The sequence below is a fragment of the Stegostoma tigrinum genome, chromosome 13, assembly GCF_030684315.1.
Source record: "Stegostoma tigrinum isolate sSteTig4 chromosome 13, sSteTig4.hap1, whole genome shotgun sequence".
Classification (NCBI taxonomy): Eukaryota; Metazoa; Chordata; class Chondrichthyes; order Orectolobiformes; family Stegostomatidae; genus Stegostoma; species Stegostoma tigrinum.
The window spans coordinates 52038060-52060978 of NC_081366.1; the positions used below are offsets into that span (position 1 = coordinate 52038060).

Genomic DNA, 22919 nt, shown 5'->3' on the forward strand with positions numbered 1-22919 from the left:
TTTGATCTATTTACATTTAACCAGGCTCACATGGTTTCAGGAAAGATGAATTTGCTAACTACAAATACACAGGAAAAGCAGTTAAACTCAACTAGGCCTGAAACGTCAGCTTTCCTGCTGCTCTGATGCTGCTTGGCCTGCTGTGTTCATCCTGCTCTACACCTTGTTATCTCAGAAACATGCTAGCAATGAGAATTGATGTGCCATTGGACAGTTGGGAAAAAGATGTACAAGCAGCCTCAGGCTTGTCTGTGCAGAGCAAATCATAAAACATTGCAGCTAAGTTGGGTGGTTCCAGTCATGCTGACCTCCACAGTTGAGTAGTTGATCTGGAGACTAGTGGCTCCATAAATTAGTTAAAGGGTATTGCCTTTTTGATGGTGGCTTTGCTGATTTGCAACTTGCTTCTAGCAAGCAACAAAGAGAGAGAGAGACATTTTCTTTTAACAGTAAGCACTGACATACATTGTGGATGTTCTTCACAAACCAGTCCCATGGAGCTTAAACACCAGACAAGTCTGTCCAGACATGGGTCGCATTTGATTTCTAGCCCCTTCTTTTGTGTATTTCTGAAAGGCAAAAATGCAAACATATTCTTTCACCCAGAACTGCTTTCTTTTCCCTCATAACAGGTCCACAGTCTGGGATATAATTCACAGAAGATGACTTCCATTAGGTTGTTATTGCCCTCTTTTACTCTACACTCACAGGAGATTACAACTCTGTTTTTGCATTGTGTCTCTTTATTTTGAATTGTCTGTCTGAAACTCCTTGAAAGCCTCCAGGTGTGACCTTGTCAGGACTGAGTATAATCCACATAAGCATATTCCAAGTAATTGTTAAGACACGTTCTCAGAATTTACATTCCCAGCTTTATATGCCGTTTATTTACTTTGTTCTGATAAGAAAAATCCTTCTTACTGAAAAGTTCAATGGGTTGACCGTTAATTTTTGGCTACGCCCACATTGTGAAGATTTTCCGTCATGAGATCCAGTGAGATTTCTCATTGTATCTTACATCTCAAGTGTTTTTGACATCTAGCATGTTTGATAAGATAGAAAACTGAATATTATTGAGCTAAGTTGAGCCGTCAACAAAGTGTTTGACAAGCAGTTAATTCCCCTTAATTGGCAACTCACCACTGCTTAGTGAGAAACTTGCCATACTTTTCAAAAGCACAAAAGTCGAAGCGAAATGGTGCAGACATTGAAGTGAACCTCCACGGACATCTTGTCTGATTCTGCCATTAATCTCACCAAAGTCCTTGTTGCTCAGACGTCTATAAGATTCCACCCAATTTGTTCTTAAGTAATTCAGGACTGCGATCTATTGCCATGACATAGCATGCTTGCTGCTGTTCATAAAATTCATTTCTGTATTTTGAAATCACTAACTAGCAACAAATCTGTTCCATGCTGAATGAATTACATTCTGTGTTACTGAGGTGATACTGCCAGGAAATGTGATTTTGCTGTTTCCTTACTATCACATTTTTACAAATTTTTCCTAATTTGGACTTGGTAGTTCTGGTGTTAGACAAATGTGTTAACAGGTAATGATTTGGCAGCTGGTTTTAGATTTTTCTCAATGTTTGTTTTGAATGGTTTTAACAAAAACTAAAATCAGAACAGATGTCAAACAGCTGTCAATTTCCTCACATCCATTTTATACAAAAACACAAGTTCAGGATCTATGCTGCTGCCTTCAAAAGAAGGTGTGAAAAGTGACATAAAAATAGATGTACCTTTTTTTAAATCAAGTGAAAACAATTAATTCTTGGATTGATATCACCCAGCATAAATTTCCAAATAGCAATTGTTTTTATTATTTTTATTTAATAAACACCAGTTACTTTTTTTTTGGAATAACCTCTATTGCACACTTCAACACCTCACCTAAGAATCAGACAGGCTTTTCAACACCATTTCACAGCCACAAATACTTAAATTGTTTTTGATAGCTATGAATAGAAGATGAATGCATTCGTGGAAATACAGTCAGTGGGATTAACAAAGAGAGCCTTCCATTGCCATTTCACGAGAAGCGGAATGTCTCCCTAAATTGTGCATCAGAATTAAAAGTCTATGCTTGATTAGGAGAAGAAAGAAAAATTGACAATAAAATTATTTTGTTTAGTCCAACATGTGACATATGAATTTGTGTAGATGGGATCTGAGGATAATGTCCATTATTATGTCTATTTCTAAGCAAGTTTAAAATTACACTGGAAGTTAGAACAGAGAAGACAGATGAAGTCAATAAAAGGTGAATAAAAAGTCTCTAGATAAATGAAAAATAGCAGGTGCAGATAGCAAAATTATTTCTTTGATGAATCCCCTGACTAGCAATTATAAAAATAGATTTATTCTAAGTGAGTTGACTACAAAACCCGTGAGGGTGATGCATGCTCATACTCTTGTCTGGATATCACATCTGAATTTGTTTCTGGTGCTCATTATGTGCGTGTCATGCACAAACATCTAATGACTTCCACGATTCATTGAAACACTCTAACAAGCTATCTACATTAAAAGTCTCAAATAAAACCATTCTGTCAGAAAAGGTTAATGTACTCCTGGGCTTTGCTGCAAAACAGAACTTAATAGAATTGTATTGATGCAGTATGGGGTCGAGTAATTAATTTAAATGTCTGTAAAGAAGAACCCACATCAGAATTTTTATGAACAATTTTCCTTCATTTAATACCCTGTGTATCTGATTTTATACAACATTACTGACAGGAAAATAAGATGTATGAAATTGTAGAAAACACTTTTTGATCATGGGATTCATTGCACACAGGCAAACAGTGTGACACCCACGCAATGCAATAAAGATGTTGCATCCTGTGACCTAGCTGTGTCCATCATACTTTTGATTGCCAACCTGTTAAATTGGTATCCAGGGCTGTGAGATACTGACCTCTACTGGGAATAAACTTAAAGGAACAATCAAATGGTTCAACAATTTTGAGCCATTTCTAACACAACAGCTCAGCATTTATCCTTTTCTAACAGCACAGAGATTCTCACGAAATAGTATGCTAAGATTTACATTCCTGTTCTGCTGCAAGAACATTACTGGCACTAGCAATTTTTTAAATAGGAAACACCCTCAATCTGAGTATAAGCAAGAAATAGATAGCAGTAACTGAAAGGAAGCCAGCCAGGTCAAGTTGCATGAGCACTGATCTGTGCCTTCCCATATCTACAGGCAGTGGTAAACATACCTCTTTTGACAGAGAATTAATACAAGCAAGCACCTCAACTTTCAAGAAAGATTGAAATATTTATGCAGATTCTGTTGAAGCATGCCAAGTACTGCACATCATTCCTTGTGTGAACATTGTAATGAAGGAGTTATTGGCTAACAAAGCTGAAAGAGCTACAGCTATAACTATGACCACACCACTATCCTCAAGTTCCCCTCCAAGCCACTCACCATTCTAAGTTGATGCTGGGCCAAAAATCTGCAACAGCATGGCGGGTGAACCTACACCAGATGGACTACAGCAGTTCAAGAAGGCAGCTCACCATCACCCTCTGAAGGGAAAATATGAATAGACAATAATTACTGGCCCAGCAGCAACATCGCTCACTGTTCCATGAATGAATGAAGAAAATGTACTATAATTTAAAACAGTAAGCCCTGTCTAATGACAGTTACAGGTAATGGACTTTACAGGGTCTGGCACTGACTGTGTCATTGCCTACCAGCACACTTGTGACCAACGTATATCATAGAGCTGATTCACCCAGTGCCAGTATCACTCAGATGTGACATAAACTCAAGTAGAATGTAGTAAGGATGGTACTATGAAATGAAACAATACAAACTCCTGTAACAAACTTCCACATAACAAACTCCTGCTACACACATCTAAGTTAGCACCACCTAGCAAGGACCTGTTGCTGGCTAGTTACTTGCAGATTCACATCTATAACTTGGTTGCCTTAACATCTGCTATAAGGGCATGAATGGTTTTGTGATGCCCTTCCAGATAGCTTACAATTTGTTTTCATCATGTTGGGGCAGTTTTCACATTCTAATTTCATGCAATTTGCAATTCCCACGAGGAATGTACATCCAACCAGCTATCCAGATCTGCAATCAGTGAACAATTATGCACCGATCCAAATGATTCCTGTGAGCAATTTTCCATTCTAATGAGAAGCACATCATTTCTGAGAGGGAATCATACTGATAGAAAGTACTTGGCACCCCTGACTTTATGCATGCAAATGTCTTCTAGTATGGTTTAAATAGATCCTTCTGAATTGATAATTATTTTTGCAGTACTTCAAAGTGTTTACCCTACATTGACCATTTAGTACAGTAACAGTATTTATACATGGTTGGACATCATGAAACAAGAAACCTTAACATAAGTTTTCTACTTCTGAACATACAAAAGAGATAATCATTATTCCCGTGCATTTGGAATGTAATTAGGCAGCCTACATGAGATATACATGATAATTAATATTTTAACGTTGGTATGTTACAACTGGTAGTAGTATAACTTAAACACCACTGTAATGAACAAAATGACGTTGGAGCAAACTTTAGACAAAGCTAAACAAGTGAATAGCATTATGAAGTCCTGTTGTTCACTTGTGCATGTTTATTGCATAGTAGCTAGCATGAGATTTGCAAATATAAAGACATACTCTAATGAATATCTGCAGGCCTCCTCCTGAGTGGATGAGGCAGCAGAATATTGCTGGCGCGTTCCAGTGACCTGTCCTACGATGTTCCATGATGGAGATTTGAGAGGCATAGAGAGGGTAGATAGGAAGGAGCTTTTCCCTTGGTGGAGGGATCAATGACTAGGGAGCATAGATATAAGTTAAAGGTTGCGTGGTTTAGAGAAAATATGAAGAATTTTTTTTCACTTGGACAGTGGTTAGAATCTAGAACTCAGTCCCAGTAAGGGCAATAAAGGCAGTAATCTCCATAATATTTAAAATGCATTTAGATATGCACTTGTGATGTCAAGGAATAAAGGCTATGGGTCAAGTACTGGAAAATTAATTAGAATATTTAGATTTAGTTTTTGACTGGCACAAAAGGCCTTTTTCTGCACTGTAGACCTCAATTACTGTAATGCATCTTGAACTATGCGTACAGGCCATATTTGTTCGGTTTGTGCAGTGAAGTTATGCATCCAATTTAAGTGGGGAACTTCAACTGCTCAACAGGAAACTTCTAGTTTGATGTTTGATGGCTCAGACACTGAGGGAACAGTGGATTGATACAGAATTAATGCATTATGCCTGCTGCCAGAATTCTTGCATGACTGGATTAACAACATCAGACAAATGCTCATTATAATGCTATATTTTTTAAGGCTTATCTAAAGTTGCTGCACATCACAAGGCAGGATGCGGTATGTATACTAATTACATCATTGGACAGATGATAGGAGTAAACCTACATACCATATATGTAACTAATCTCCCAGATATTACAAATTGTTGCAGTTTCATCTCTTCAAACAGTGTTACCATCCTTTCAATGTGGTTGAGCAAAGAAGGAAATATAGAGCAAAAATCACATCATATTTTACCCCTGTATGTTTAGAAGATTTGTAATTAAATTCTCCACGCCATGTTAGAATGCCTTTATTGTCATTGTTATTCTATATCATAATTTGATATTGCACTATACAAATAATTTGAGGGTATGAAACTTTGAGATGAGTCAACTTATCAATAAGTTAATTCACTTTTTGTTTGAATAAAAAGAAAATGAAAGATCCAAATTCATAACAAATAAGTATATTTAAAGGCTTTACCTGTTTCTTAAGCTGACGCCATAGTGATATACCATTTCAGCATTTTCCCATATATTTCTGTTTATGGGTTTCTATCCTGAAATTTATATGTTAAAACCCTTGCAGTTCACTCTGGTCCTTATTGTTTATTCAACAGTTTGAGACAATTCCAACTGCCTGTCCACATTTGAGCTCTTCTTATTATTGTTTGGTCAGTAACAAAATAATATCACATTGGAAAGGGAGTTTACCTGGCTTGAAATGTACCATCTCCTTAAATTTAGTGTGAAATTGTACAAATTATTTTGGTACTTGTTCTTTTGAAACATACTTTCATTAATATCAGATAAATGAGAATTGGACTGCCAATACTAGTAACACTTGTTGTTCTGACTAATGATTTTGTACTAAGAAAGCATTACTGCCAATAGAGTCTGTAACTAAGTGATAATTAAATCAGTTTAATTTGCAGACTGTCTTTGAAAACTGCCCAATTTACAATTACAAGAAAAAGAATTTGGTTCTCCTGAATATGGTAACGGTATATAAATTACTCAGATTCCAAGGTTCAATGACAACTAAAAATTGTGCATAAATGTAAAGCTACTGAAGAGGCAAAAAGCTAAGCAATGCCAACTCCGCACAGTCAGAGGAAACTCCTGTTTGAGTAGTGTGTATTTGTCAGCAAGGACCTGCCATAAGAGCCTGAGCCTCCTGAGGCACTGTTTCTCTCTCATGTCAACTAAGCTAACCTTCTACCTTGCGGATAACAGTGAAATGCACCAAAGTGAATGATATGCAAGACAGGTGCAGTGATTTTGAGATAACAAGGTGTAGGGCTGGATGAACACAGCAGGCCAAGCAGCGTTAGGGGACCAGGAAAGCTGATGTGTAGGGTCTAGAAGTCCTTTTCCTTCTGAAGAAGGGTCCAGACCCGAAACGTCAGCTTTCTTGCTCCTCTGACCTTGCTTGGCCTACTGTGTTCATCCACCTCTGCACCTTGTTGTCTCAAATTCTCCAGCATCGGCAGTTCCTACTATCTCTGAAGTGACTTTGGACAAATTAGCAATTATCTATAAACTAGCAAAAATATTCTCTGAGAAGGTAGCTCATTGGTTTCACTGTAGAAGCTTTACTTACTCTATATTTGCTCCCAACATGCTGGTAAGCTCTCAAACAGCTTGGAAATAGATCTCTAGCCTGTTAGATGCAGCATGCTTGTTTAAAACAGAGCGTAAATGCGTAACATCAAAAACTTGACAACCACATGGCAGGTCCCTTCTTGCTTTCGATTCTGCTAAGGTGAAAGTGGGATGAGGACAGGATGATGCTGGGCTCCTGACCTGTCATTGCCTTCTGGGAATTTAACTCCGTCCACACGTCCCCAATCCCTGACTTCCCCTTGCCTGGGAATATTACACCCAATTTCCTTTTCGTTTTAAAAAGGACTAGAGAACACTGCTCAGGCCATTGAGCCTGTTCCATCATTCATTGAGAGGATGGCCGCTCTCTAGCTCCATCCACCTGTCTTGATTTAATATCTCGTAATATCCTCAATGATCTATTTATCTCAGATTTAAAATTATCAATTGAGCTAGCAGCTAATACTTTTTAAAGAAGAGAATTTCCACATTACACTACCTGTGTGTGAAGAGGCACTTCAGTACTTCTGTTCTAAATGATCCATATTAACTTATGTGCTTTATGGAACTCCAGGAAACGGAAATAATTAATTTTTCTTCAGCCCTGAACCTACACAGGAGGGAAATGTGTTATCAAATGCTTATTCAAATCCGTCAAGCAAAGACAAAAATAACGTTGGAAACTCAAGTAGCCCAGTCTTTGATTCAATATCCAAGGACCAAGTGATTCAGATTTCTTCTGTTGGGGCTGACTTCTAATATCCAATTTTAAAATTAAATGACCTGCAGTTATGAAGCCTTCTGAAAGTGTTTGAAATTAACTAGCATGCTCGATAGCACTTAGTTGTTATTTAATTGTGTTATTTAATGTTAGAGCCCTAGTTGTAGTCATTATGATGATCCCTCACTCCTTACTGGAGGACAATATGCATCATTACATAGGTCACAAAATAAAAATGAAGTTTCTGTGGGGAATTGGGAGGAAGTTACAAAATTTATTGGTCATACTTTCATAAAATGTCTATCCTCATCACTTACCTTATGTTAGTGGTCTTCTGTCCACAGGGACCATCTTGCATCTTTGTTAATCAGCCCTCCAGAGCTGTATGTTTAAATATGGAACTGCACTGTTAGTGTTTTGATATGCTGTGGAGCTGGAAGAATACAGCAGGTCAGGCAGCATCAGAGGAGCAGGGGAGTCAACATTTCTGGCCTCGCCCCTTCATCAGGATTTAGGCCCAAAACATTGACTCTCTTACTGTCCTGATACTGCTTGACCTGCTGTGTTCCTCCAGCTACAAACTGTATCGACTCTGACTCCAGCATCTGCAGTTCTTGCTATTTCTGAGTGACTATTAGTGATTCTCCTGAATTTAATTTATAGTTTTCAATGCGCATTGACTATAGGCAGTGCTGTGCTGGACTTGCCTGTGTGTAATTGAATAGAACATCATTTAGGACATTCTCTCGTTAGGAGAAAGTTTAGCTGATAAATTTGACTTATGGTTAGATGCGTTAATTACTGGCAAGAAACTCTTATCATTGTCCGCAGAGAATTGTATGATTTCTTGAATATAAATCTTTAACACTTACTTGATTGAATCATCAATAACTGTGTCTAAATAACATCATGCAAGTAAATGCAAACAATTTTGAAAGTAGAGAAAATGCCATATGCCCAGCTAACTTAGTCAGTGCAGCGTGAAACTTGATCTTAGGGTCCTGAGTTTGAGTCTCATATTGGGTACCATTGTTTCTCTGGGCTGTTGTGTCAGTGGTAATTTACCCATCTCTGAGCTAGAAGGTCAGGGTTCAAGACCCCTTGCTGTAGTGTTGTGTCATAACATGTCCAAGCTGTTTGATTAAAATATCTAAAAGACACCATGGTAAACTTATGAATAATTTATTGATTTGCCACAGTTTTGATTAGTGATAATGGGAACTGCAGATGCTGGAGAATTCCAAGATAATAAAATGTGAGGCTGGATGAACACAGCAGGCCAAGCAGTATCTCAGGAGCACAAAAGCTGACGTTTCGGGCCTAGACCCTTCATCAGAGAGGGGGACGGGGTGAGGGTTCTGGAATAAATAGGGAGAGAGGGGGAGGCGGACCGAAGATGGAGAGAAAAGAAGATATGTGGAGAGGACAGTATAGGTGGGGAGGCAGGGAGGGGATAGGTCAGTCCAGGGAAGACGGACAGGTCAAGGAGGTGGGATGAGGTTAGTAGGTAGGAGAGGGAGGTACGGCTTGGGGTGGGAGGAAGGGATGGGTGAGAGGAAGAACAGGTTAGGGAGGCAGAGACAGGCTGGGCTGGTTTTGGGATGCAGTGGGGGGAGGGGAAGAGCTGGGCTGGTTGTGTGGTGCAGTGGGGGGGAGGGGATGAACTGGGCTGGTTTTGGGATGTGGTGGGGGAAGGGGAGATTTTGAAGCTGGTGAAGTCCACATTGATACCATTGGGCTGCAGGGTTCCCAAGCGGAATATGAGTTAGATCTGCTGTGCGTTTCATATATGTGGCAAGATGCAGAGATAAGCGTGGCACAGATATATCGTAGCAAATACATGTCACTGTTGAAAGATTAATATTTAAGCCCTAAGCAATTGCAACACAGTGAGTCGTTCCTCGAGTAGAATGGTAACGATGTTATTATCAGGCTTTGATGCTCTTTGATTAATAAATCATTATCTGCCTTTATTAATGTAGCAATACATATGGGAAAGGAATGAATTCATTAAGTACCTGTTCACATAATATTTACAGTTTAGTGAGCTATTTATGATTTCTGACAATGGTATCTAATCTCTGGAGTATTAAGTTATAAGTTATTATTTGTGTTGACACATAAGCTACCATAAATCCTTTTAAATGGCAAGTCTATTGACTATTCGTAATCAGTGGAAATACTGTTAAGTTTGTTGCAACATTATTGTTACCAGAACATTTTTGACAGCATAATTTTAATACTGTAATAAACCTTAGGGCATATTCTTTTTATCAATCTGTGAATTTTCATTTAAATTAAATACCTAGATTATGCTTTTAAGAATTCAAAACAGAAGATTCAGGACTAGTTTTTATTTTAGGTACAGTGCCAATACGTGTTTTTAATGAAAGAGACACTACGTTACACACTTAGACCCAGTACAAAGTAATTTGCTGTGATCTCACTCAAAGTCTTAGCATAAGTTCCCAGCACCAACCACCAACATAGACTGTGGTAAATTTTCTGTTTTTCTCAAGAAAGAAATGAAAAACCTCTGTTTATATGCCAGCTTTCAAGATCTTGGCACATCACGTAGCACTTTGCAACCCATTAAGTACTTCAAGGGTAACTAGTCGTGCAATGTAAGAAATGTAACTACTAATTTACACCAGAAAACTCTCACAGCATGAAAACGACCACAGAAGTATAGCTTTGAAATTTTAAAAAAGGTTAATTTATAAAAGGTCTTTGTAAAGACACATAGTCACAAATGCAGTTTTGGTTCTGTACAGTTGCAGATCAAGTAAACAAACAAACCATTGGACTTTGACTCTATCCAAAAATCCAAAGAGCTCTGTTATACATACAATACTAATGTTTACATAAATTTGAGACACAGGGAGAGTCTGATAACTGAATGGACCCTCATTTACCTTCAACAGGAAGACCTCAGACAGTGGTCTTTGTCCACTGTCCCTCAGCACATAGTCCTGGACTTTGGAATGTGCCAGTCTGCAACACTGGCGCAAGGTCAACTCCTTGTTCTGGAAGACCAAGTTTCAGGCAGACCAAAGAGCGTCTTCCATGAAATTGATGGTACTCCAAGTGCAGTCAGTTTTTCTCTCAGTGTGCACCTCAGGGAACAAACCATAGAGCACAGAATCCCGCATCACGGAGTTGTTTGGAACGAACCTCAACAAAGACCACTGCATCTTTCTCCAGACTTTCTTCGCAAAGGCACATTTCAGCAGGAGATGTGTGACATTTTCAACTCCCCCGCAGCTGCTTCGAGGGCGTACATGAAGGATCTGACAGGTAGTGCCCTTCTCACCACCAGCCGAGCAATGTCTCAATGCTAGTTGGAAAGTTCTGATGATGAGGTGTTCTGCCAAATGATTTTGACAGTCTGGTCAGGGAACCACATAACAGGACCCACCCGGTCCTTTTCACTCGGGGTTTCAAGGATGCTACTTGTTGACCACTTCCTGATGGACTTGTGGTCAAAAGTGTTTTTCTTGTCAGATTTCCCTACAAAGATAGTTGATACGGAATGGTCCAACTACTTGGAACATTCCATGGCAAAGAGGCCAGTCCCATCCTTCGCAACACAAAGGACAGGTAGAACCTCAGTGCATTGTGACATTTGGTGTTTGCTTACCGAGGGTCTATGTACAGCTCGATGGCAGCCGCACACAAAGATTACTATCAAGATGAGAATGATGTTGGTACATTCTCCGCCCCCTCCCCCACCTTATCCAGAGCTTTGTACGTGGAGTGCCTGCAGGCACGGTCCATCTTAGGCCTCCAGATGAATTGGAAGAGGGCTTGGATGGCCACAACAGCACAGTTTCAACGACTGGACCAGACCTGTGCCACATACAGCAACAGAGTGACAGTGTCTCATACCTGATGACCAGGTGAAGACCCGCATTAATGGAGAAGGAGTGGTGCTCCCAAAAGACCAGACCAAATAATGTTCTGATTGGTAATGTTGACTGACGAATAAGTATTGAAGACTCCAGGGATGGCTCCTCTACTCTTCTTCAAGTACCATTTATGTTCACCTGGTTGAACTGACTGAACTTCACTCTTTTACTTAAAATCCTAACTCTGTTTAATACAAACAGCATTTCATGCGTTGCTTATGCATCTCAAGCCACAACAGTATGAAACAACCCATGTATATTGGAACTGCCTGTTCCAATATTCACATGTGAAAACTACACTCAACAACTTTCAAAAATTCTCATATTTTCTTACATATGGTAAGTGAATTATTTTCATTTGTTCTGTTCCATTTAGATGTAGAATGCTATGAATCACCGGTTTGCCCTTTCCTACATTGTTAAAGTTTGAAATAACTTTAATTGGATTTTGATTCATTGCAAAATGTACAATGTGATACACTGAAAGCTATTTATGCATTTATGAATATTAACTTCACCTGTAGTGATAAAATATTCCACAATAACTATTCATGTTGATGTGTAATATTCTCAACCAGTTATTTTACAAAATTAGGATGTAGAAAACTATTTTGCATTTACACATTGATTTGTTAATACTTCTTCTGTTGGTCTTCACAAGTTCGATGGTTCTTTTGTTATCAAGTTTGATTACACACCAAAAACAAGTATGTGTTGTGCTATTAACTCTTGCATTTACATTTAGTGATATTTCACCCTGAAAGGTTAAATCCTCAGACACACCAGAAAGCTGTATAAGCAATTTCTTTACAAACATTGACATCTTCTTTACTTCCATGACAATTAATGTACTTAAAAATTTTCCTGAGGTACAGAAATATCTATATTAATTCTCATAGCATCCATGTCTCTGTCATCTTAACTGATAATCTGACCAGTAGTAAGATGAGACAAAGAATGACACTATTGCAGCAAAAAGTGGCATGGAGTGTGAAATTCATATCATTACTTCGAGGTTTAAAAAGAAACTTGTAATACATCAACTCAGAAACAGGAAAGTACAAGCTTTTAATTGATTCTTGTATAGTAACAATTCATTGAGAGCAATGGCAGATTTCCCATGTTAGTGCTTAGCATAAATGTCACACACTCAGTGTGCATATAAGAAAAGTAATTTGGGAGTCCATATGCCTCAATTGAAAACCAGTTGAAACTTACTTAATAGTTAAGCTAACAAAATTTTCTAATAAACTGTCTTTTTTTGTAGGCAGGAGGCAAGCACTACCACCCAACTTGTGCAAGGTGTGTCAGATGTCACCAGATGTTCACAGAGGGAGAGGAAATGTACCTCACAGGTACGACTTTTGTAAAATTACAGGTGATATTCAACATAGAAACAGTCTATTCTGTGAAACCAGGTCATACAAGCATGAATGCTGTTTGAACTGACCTCCTGCCCACTACTCAATCTTTCCTCATCTGGCCCTATCAGTCTTACCCTCTATTACATGCTTTCTCATTTTCTTCTTTAGCTTTCCCTTAAATATATCTGCATTGTTCACTTCAGTTACTCCTTGCAGTCACATGTTCTACATTCCCCATCTGGGAAAACTCTCTGGCTTCCTATGAACTCTTTATTTGCTTTCTTGGTGGAAATATTACGTGGATAGCCTCTAGATTTGTTTAATACCGCTTCAGGAGTAGGGTTTTCTGGGGCACAGCTCTTGATGCTGGCCCATCCCTGTGTTGGGGACAGGATGACCAAGCAGGAGGGCTACTCCTCCCCCTCCCCAACCCCACCACCGCCGCAATGCCACAGGGAGTAGGAGAACTGCCTATCAGAAGTTTAAACCACTGAAACAATTCTCACATATGTCAGTACAGTAGGACATCCACAGCATCGTATCCCGCAAGAGACATTCAAACTCTGACAACCCGAAACTGGAAGTTTTGACCCAATGTTACAGAGTGTAGTGTGGCTTTAATCATTGTTTTCCATTGAAGCTTAAGGATTTTTGTACATTGTTGATGGGCCCTGGCAACATATTCCTAGTGAGCTGTAAGTGCTAAATAGCTCTGTTTCTGCAGCTCACTGGACCAGAGAGGAAGAAAATCAAGCAGCTACGCACCAAAGCCAGCAACAAGTAGTTCAAGTATTTTTTGAAGAAGAGGCAAGTGAAAGTAGGTTGAGAATGAATCATCAGTTGGAAAATGTTTTGTAGAACCCAGAGGAACATCTTGTACTTGGAGAAATTGGGACTTGGTGTGTCCTGAACATGCTTCATTTTTTTAATTCTTCAACATCACAGTCAAAGTCCTATAATAAGCATTGAGTGCTAGACGCTGGATGAACAAAAATTTGGTTCCAGGTGCAAATGGTTTATGAGAGCTCCATTAAATATTTTAACCACAGTCATCTATCTTGAACATGATAAACAGGCAGTCAACAGTTAAAATTCTCCTTCATTATGATTGTTCATCAGACAGCTATGAAGAAAATGCCTCTGTTGTGTAATAACCTAATTTTGTATTCATGATCCATGTCACACACCATCAGGGCTATTAAAAACCTGGATAAAAATAAAACTGGAACTGACATAGTGCAAAAACAAGTATACAATATTATTACTTGGTTGTTATTTTGACATGAGGGAAAGGAGCATAGTGGTAATGTTGCTACACTAGTAATCCAGAACCCTAAAGTAGTAAAGCTGTGAAGGTATGGAACTGAGACAGGGTTAGGGACTTCATTCTACAGGGTCCCATATTTCCTGCCTAACCTGGTTGAAAACTGAGTTATCAGCTTGCCTATCAAAGCACGAGGTTCCCCACAGGAAACATCTGGAATTGTTTTGGAGTGAGTCATTCACTCCATTTCAGGAGGAAGATTCAGTGTAAGGCATCGCTGACCAATCCAGTTGGGATTGCTGCTATGTCCTACCAGCTGTGTAAGGATTGAGCAGTGGTCACTATTGGGACTGCAGGGGATCCCAAGAAATAAATAATGGTGAAGCGCAGACTTAAAAATGAGACTGGAATTTTGGATGAGTCTGGCCTGCAGACAGCGGTGAGGGATATTGCGTAATGTCAAGAGAGCAGCCGCTAGAGAGTGCCTCACAGGAGAGATCACATGAATTCAGCCAATCTGGAGAACAGATTGTTTGATGTTAGAACAGACAGCACTTTTAACCCAAACATTCCTCCAACCACCCCCCGCCTCCATTTTTCATGCACATTCTCAAAATCAAGAAAGAATTTTTCCAACTGGACAAATGGTGTTGGACTCCTGTAAATGGGATATGTATTTTCCACTTGAGATCTTGACATTGTCAGGTTGGCCTTTGGGCTTTTATCAGGCTGCTCACGTGTTGGATGAAAGCCTGCCCTATAGCCATCTCTTGCCGTTGAGGTGCAGACTTCATATCTAGTAAACGCTTGCTTACTTCCTCATTCTCCTGCTTATAGCCTTGATCTTGCTTTCCACACATATGGCAAATAGTTTGATCTGACCTTTGCTGGCTTTCATCTGTAGTACAGATTTTTCTCTGCACAAGAGAACATTACCACTGTGACAAAATGACAGAGATCCCATGTCCTGTCCCTGAAGCCAGCAGTTCCCATTTTCACAGGGGAGAGATTGGGGCCAGTTTAGATGAATGTTTCAGAGAGGCAGCTGGCTATTTAACTGATCAGCTATCTCCACTTATATCCGAATTTGAAATTGCTGCATCTGGAAACTGGGATGTAGAGATTAGAAAAGTTAAAAGCAGGTCAGTTCTCAATGCAGAGATAGTAGGAACTGCTGATGCTGGAGAATCTGAGATAGCAAGGTCTGGAGCTGGATGAACTCAGCAGGCCAAGCAGCATCAGAGGAGCAGGAAAACTGATGCTTCGGGTCTGAACCCATCTTTTCCGAAGAAGGGTCCAGACCCAAAGCATCAGCTTTCCTGCTCTTCTGATGCTGCTTGGCCTGCTGTGTTCATCCATCTCTACACCTTGTTATCTCTGTTCTCAATGCATTTCCTTTGAGAAACCAGGGTACGACGAATATGGTCCAGGATATTTTGGAGTTTGGGTTATGGTTTATTTGGGGCTGGGGTCCTTCTGTGTGTGGAGGAGAGATTTGCCGAGTGCCTTTTGGGATTGTTTACCATGGAGAAGATTGTGTGTAAAAGGTGCATAAACCTCTTGGAGTTGTCAAGAAGTATCAATCTGTCATGAAGTGTCAGAACCTGTCAAAACGTGCATGTATGAATTAGAGTGCTTTGTTCACCACTGTATTTTATGCAATATTGAACTTTCAGCATCGGACATTATTTGTTCTCGCATGTGTATGGGCCCAAATTCTAGTTAGGTTGGCCTGGTAGGTGAAGGTGAAAAGGTGTTAGAAAGGAGCATGTACTCAGGTGCATTGTGCATATGCAGGTCCATGGGTGATGGATAAAGATCTTTGGGATTTTATGATCTTATTCATTTATTTCATTATTTGCCAACAATGATGGAAACTCAGGACAGACTTTCCACTCATCCCAACCCAGTTTGTCAGGTCACCTGGGTGTACTCCCAGTGCAGCCTGTATATGGATGGAATGTGAGAAATCTGGTAAAGTCCGATTCACAGGTCCAGGATTTCTCCTGCCTCTATAAACCTGACCAGGAATTAAAAATTGGGGCCTAAACATTTGAGCCCCCAGTCCGTAATTTTAACACACTGACCTATGAGCACACCTGCATGGGGAATAATATTTCTCACTGTACCACCTCTGGCGAGTCTTAGCTACCCTTTTCCTCAGAATTAAATGAATCATGGGACATGCTTAGGATATTGGTGTCGGAGCTTTGTGGAGCCCTATCTTTATCCCACAGTATATGCTTATCGTCAGTGCTAAGCCCATAACTGAGCGCATGTGTCTTAGTATTTTTCAGCTAATTATTTATTTCTTTCAGTTGGGTATGATAGAGGTAGCCAAGACCACATACAATCCCAACATGGCTTCTCCTGTTTTTACTACACATCTTCTGCAAGGCCTTTTATGAGCGAACCCAAGACAAAACTCGCAACGTTAGTGAAATAACTGCACAGAGGCCGGGTCCTGTCACCAAATCACCCCTTATAGTGCACAGTACATTAGCTGTGGCCAGCCAATTTGGAGCCAATCGTCAACTGAGGAGATTCTAATGCCCTGGTCAGCCAAGGTGTTCCTGATTGGCCCAGGATAAAAACGCCAATCACGAACCTCATAGGTAATGAGGTCAGCCGGGTCCCAATCACTCCATCCCTCCCCCACTAAGTCCAAGGATGTAGGCCTGGTCTTTCACTTGTAGGTTCTGTTGTGATGTTTTTACCCCAGCTCCAGTCCCTCTAACTTGCGGTGTGTACTGAACCGTGGCCCGTCTCTTGCATTTGAAATGTCTCAGAAGAGTCTGATCCTCTTCCAGCAGCAACGGTTTTTGAAGCTGCACCCATTTTGGACTCAGAAGTTTCCTCATCACTAGACAACAGGAGAAGCACCTGTGACTTCCGACAGGGCCTTCTAGCTGTTCTGAGGGGTCAAGTATGTTTTGCCCTGCCCCGTTTGTGAGGTAACAGCTTTCAGATGATCCACATATTTGTTCAGGTCTGTATCACCTACCTGAACTTTGTAAGCGACAGGACCTGACCATGTGTCAACCTCACCTTTTACCAATACAGGACCGTTTCCATGGTTCCAGTACCAAACTTTGTCCCTTGAATTAAGTTGACTCTCTTGTTTAGAGGCTGCATTTAGCTGGTATTGGCATTCTTGTTGCCATTTTACCCACCATCCCCCGGCCCCGTGCGCTGCCCCCCCCCCCCACCCCCGACACGTGTGGAAATATCAGATTTAACCTGGTACGGAGTCTTCTCCCCATCTGCTCCTCCACTGGAACGATCCCTGTTGTTGTATGCTGGGTGGTCCTTAGCACAATCCTATAATCGAATGGTAGCCAGGACAGTTTGGTCTCAATTGAGGCTGTTGATTGTTCTTGAAGTCTGCCTTCAATGTTTGTGCCGCTCTTTCCACTATACTGTATGATGATCAGTGGTATGGAGCTGTCCACATATAGAACATAGAACATTACAGCACAGTATAGGCCCTTCGGCCCTCGATGTTGTGCCGACCTGTCATACCAATCTGAAGTCTATCTAACCTACACTATTCCATGTACGTCCGTATGCTTGTCCAATGATGACTTAAATGTACTAAAAGTTGTCCAATATACTACCGTTGCAGGCAAAGCGTTCCATACCCTTACTACACTGAGTAAAGAAACTACTTCTGACATCTGTCCTATATCTTTCACCCCTCAATTTAAAGATATGCCCCCTTGTGCTCACTGTCACCATCCTAGGAAAAAGGCTGTCCCTATCCACCCTATCTAACTCTCTGATTATTTTGTATGTCTCAATGAAGTCACCTCTCAACCTTCTCTCTAACGAAAACAGCCTCAAGTCTCTCAGCCTTTCCTCGTAAGACCTTCTCTCCATACCAGGCAACATCCTAGTAAATCTCCTCTGCACCCTTTCCAAAGCTTCCACATCCTTCTTATAATGGGTGACCAGAACTGTACGCAGTACTCCAAATGCGGCTGCACCAGAGTTTTGTACAGCTGCAGCATAACCTCCTGGTTCTGGAACTCGATCCCTCTATTAATAAAAGCTAAAACACTGTATGCCTTCTGAACAGCCCTGTGAACCTGGGGGGCAACTTGCAAGGATCTGTGTACATGGACACCAAGATCTCTCTGCTCATCTACACTTATAAGAATCTTACCGTTAGCCCAGTACTTTGCATTCTGGCTACTCCTACCAAAATGCATCACCTCACACTTAGTCACATTAAACTCCATTTGCCACCTCTCAGCCCAGCTCTGCAGCTTATCTATGTCTCTCTGTAACCTACAACATCCTTCATCACTTTCCATAACTCCACCGACCTTAGTGTCGTCTGCAAATTTACTAACCCATCCTTCTACGCCCTCATCCGGGTCATTTATAAAAATGACAAACAGCAGTGGACCCAACACCGACCCTTGCAGTACACCACTAGTAACTGGTCTCCAGGATGAACATTTCCCATCAACCACCACCCTCTGTCTTCTTTCAGCAAGCCAATTTCTGATCCAAACTGCTATATCTCCCACAATCCCATTCCTCCGCATTTTATACAATAGCCTATTGTGGGGAACCTTATCGAACGCGTTGCTGAAATCCATATACACCATATCAACCGGTTTATTCTCATCTACTTGTTTGGTCACCTTCTCAAAGAACTCAATAAGGTTTGTGAGGCACTACCTTCACTTCACAAAACTGTGCTGACTATCCCTAATCAAATTATTCTTTTCTAGATGATTGTAAATCCTATCCCTTATAACCTTTTCCAACACTTTACCAACAACTGAAGTAAGGCTCACTGGTCTATAATTACCAGGGTTGTCTCTACTCCCCTTCTTGAACAGGGGAACCACGTTTGCTATCCTCCAGTCATCTGGCACTATTCCTGTAGACAATGACGAGTTAAAGATCAATGCCAAAGGCTCGGCAAACTCCTTCCTGGCTTCCCAGAGGAACCTGGGACAAATTCTATCCGGCCCAGGGGACTTATCTGTCTTCACACTCTGTACGATTTCTAATACCTCTTCCTTGTGAACCTCAAACCCACCTAGTCTGTAGCCCGTATCTCAGTATTCTCCTCGACAACATTGTCGTTTTCTAGAGTGAACACTGTCGAAAAATATTCATTTAGTGCTTCCCCTATCTCCTCTGACTCCACACACTTCCCACTACTATCCTTGATTGGTCCTAATCTTACTCTCATCATTCTTTTATTCCTTAAGTACCTATAGAAAGCCTTAAGGTTTACCTTGATGCTATCCGCCAACAACTTCTCATGTCTCCTCCTGGCTCTTCTGAGCTCTCTCTTTAGGTCTTTTCTGGCTACCTTGTAACCCTCAAGTTCCCTAACTGAGCTTTCACATCTCATCTTAACATAAGCCTGCTTCTTCCTCTTGACCAGAGATTCCACTCCCTTCGTAAACCACAGCTCCCGCGCTCTACAGCTTCCTCCCTGCCTGACAGGTACATACTTATCTAGGACACGCAGGAGCTTTTCCTTGAATAAGCTCCACATTTCTAATGTGCCCATCCCCTGCAGTTTCCTTCCCCATCCTATGCTCCCTAAATCTTGCCTAATCTCATCGTAATTGCCTTTCCCCCAGCTATAACTCTTGCCCAGTGGTATACACCTGTCCCTTCCCATCACTAAAGTAAACATAAAGGAATTGTGATCGCTATCACCAAAGTGCTCACCTACTTCCAAATCTAACACCTGGCTGGGCTCATTATCCAGTACCAAACCTAATATGGCTTCGCCCCTTGTTGGCCTGTCTACATACTGTGTCAGGAAGCCCTCCTGCACACACTGGACAAAAACTGACCCACCTATAGTACTCGAATTATGGTATTCCCAGTCGATATTTGGAAATTTGAAGTCCCCCATGACAACTACCCTGTCTCTCTCACTCCTATCGAGAATCATCTTTGCTATCCTTTCCTCTACATATCTGGAACTATTCGGAGGCCTATGGAAAACTCCCAACAGGCTGACCTCTCCTTTCCTGTTTCTAACCTCAGCCCATACTACCTCAGTTGATGAGTCCCCAAACATCCTTTCTGCAACTGTAATACTGTCCTTGACCAACAATGCCACACCTCCCCCTCTTTTACCATCTTCCCTGTTCTTACTGAAACATCTAAATCACGGAACCTGCAACAACCATTCCTGTCCCTGCTCTATCCATGTCTCCGAAATGGCCACAACATCGAAGTCCCAGGTACCAACCCATGCTGCAAGTTCGCCCACCTTATTCCGGACGCTCCTGGCATTGAAGTAGACACACTTCAAACCAACTTCTTGCTTGCCGGTGCCAACTTGCATCCCTGAAACATTATTTCGGACCTCCCTATTCTCAACTTTCTCTGTACTCGAACTACAATTTTGGTTCCCATCCCACTGCTGAATTAGTTTAAACCCACCCGAATAGCCTTAGCGAATTTCCCCCCCAGGATATCGGTACCCCTCTGGTTCAGGTGAAGACCATCCTGCTTGTAGAGGTCCCACCTACCCCAGAAAGAGCCCCAATTATCCAAGAATCCAAAACCCTCCCTCTTGCACCATCCCTGTCGCCACGTGTTCAACTCCTCTCTCTCCCTATTCCTCGCCTCACTAGCACATGGCACGGGCAACAAACCAGAGACTACAACTCTGTTCATCCTAGCTCTCAGCTTCCATCCTAGCTCCCTGAATTTCTGCCTTCAATCCCCATCTCTCTTCCTACCTATGTCGTTGGTGCCTATGTGGACCACGACTTGGGGCTGCTCCCCCTCCCCCTTAAGGATCCCAAAAACATGATCAGAGACATCACGCACCCTGGCACCTGGGAGGCAACGCACCAACTGGGAGTCTCTCTCGTCCCCACAGAACCTCCTATCTGTCCCCCTAACTATGGAGTCCCCAATGACTACTGTTCTGCTCCTCTTCCCCCTTCCCTTCTGAGCAGCAGGGACAGACTCTGTGCTAGCGACCTGTGCCCCACTGCTTTCCCCTGGTAAGTCGTCCCCCCCAACAATATCCAAAATGGTATACTTATTGTTGAGGGGAATGACCACAGAGGATCCCTGCACTGCCTGCCGGTTCCCTTTCCGGCCCCTGACTGTAACCCATCTGCCTTTTTCTTGTACCTGAGGAGTAACTACCTACCTGTAACTCCTCTCAATAACCCTCTCTGCCTCCCGAATGATCCGAAGTTCATCCAGCTCCAGCTCCCGTTCCCTAACGCGGTTTTTGAGGAGCTGGAGCTGGGTGCACTTCCCGCAGATATAGTCAGCAGGGACACTAGTGGTGACCGTTACCTCCCACATTCTGCAGGAGGAACATTCAACTGCCCTGACCTCCATTCCCATTTTTCTAAATTCATCAAAGAGACTGTTGAAAAATAAAGAATAAAAAAAAACTAGTTACCTTACCAATCTGGCGCACGGAACCTTTTCTTTGGTTAGTGCCAAATGTTGTTGGACCTTAGGAAATATTTGAATACCCTGTTGGTAAATGATGCCCCACTGTCCGTGACCAATACTTCTGGGAGCCCGTGTGTCACGAACGATGCTCACACCTCCTCAACCGTCATGCCTGATCTTACAGAATGAACTTTATGCACATCCAACCATTTTGAATGGGCATCCACAATGACCAGGAGCATTGAGCCAATGAAAGGACCAATATTGTCAACATGCAGCCAAGTCCAGGGTTTACCTGGCCTTTCTCACAAATATGAAGGTGCTGCTGGTCGTAATTTTTGTCTTTGTTGGCATTCTGGGCACTGCCCCAACAATGCAGCTATGTCAGCATCCAACCCTGGCCACCAGACATAGCTCCTTGCTAGCCTCTTCATCTTGGAAACCCTTGGATGACCCTGGTGGAGGTTGGCCAGTATCTGGCAGCTATCTTTACTTGGGACAATCAAGCTTGCTCCCCATAATAATATGCTGTCCTTTATGGCGTTCTGGTCTCAGCGGGTACAAAAATGTTTCAATCCTGGTTGAAATGGCCCTTCTGTTTCCCCCATTACTACCAGCTATTTTAGTTTTGCTAGGACAGTATCTTTCTGTGTCCGCAGTCAGATATTGACAACGGTGACTGGAAGGACATCCAGAATGTTTAAAACCAAAACAGACTCTTCCATGGGAGGCACCACCAGTAGACTATCTGCCAGTGGGAGGTGGTTCAAGTCATACACAGCCTCTTGGCTTCCTGGACAGTGTTCTAATTTGTACGTGCTGATATTAAGGGCTCAATGCTTAATTCTATCAGAGGTTATGGGTGGCACTGCCTTGTTTCCTTCAGTAGCCCCAGCAGGGATTTGTGATCTATGACTGTGACAAATTCCCATCCGTATAGTGGGACTTCCTCTCACCAAATATGGCTGCCAAACCTTCATTGTCTATCTGGGCGTACTTGTGTTGGGCACCAGCTAAATTATCAGGCGTTCCTGTCCGTTACGCCACCAGTGAGCCACCGCTATGTCAGTAACTTATGGGGAGGTATTGCATGCCAGCACTACTTCTCACTTCAGATTGCAGTGGACCAACAACCTTAAATGACAGTAGCCACATTTTCACTTCCCTGAAGGCTAAGTCTTGGCTACATGCCATTTTCCAAGGCCGACCTTTTTTAATAGGAGGTGTAAGGGTGCCAAGATGCAGACGAGGTTATGTATTAATTTGCCGTGATAATTCACCAACCCAAGGAAAGGCCTAAGCTCCAGTACAGACATGGGAGCTGGGGCTCCTT

At 41.7% G+C, this 22919-nt stretch overlaps 1 protein-coding gene across 4 annotated transcripts in view; it reads left to right on the forward strand.

Annotated features, from left to right (window-relative positions):
* The window catches only part of ablim3 (actin binding LIM protein family, member 3), a 316208-nt gene that overhangs the window by 193079 nt on the left and 100210 nt on the right, over positions 1–22919 (forward strand). For all 4 annotated transcript variants that reach the window (XM_059650745.1, XM_059650743.1, XM_059650744.1 and 1 more), the window contains one exon: positions 12816–12903. In XM_059650745.1, coding sequence (XP_059506728.1) covers positions 12816–12903 — 88 coding nt within the window. The remainder of the gene's footprint in view (positions 1–12815; positions 12904–22919) is intronic.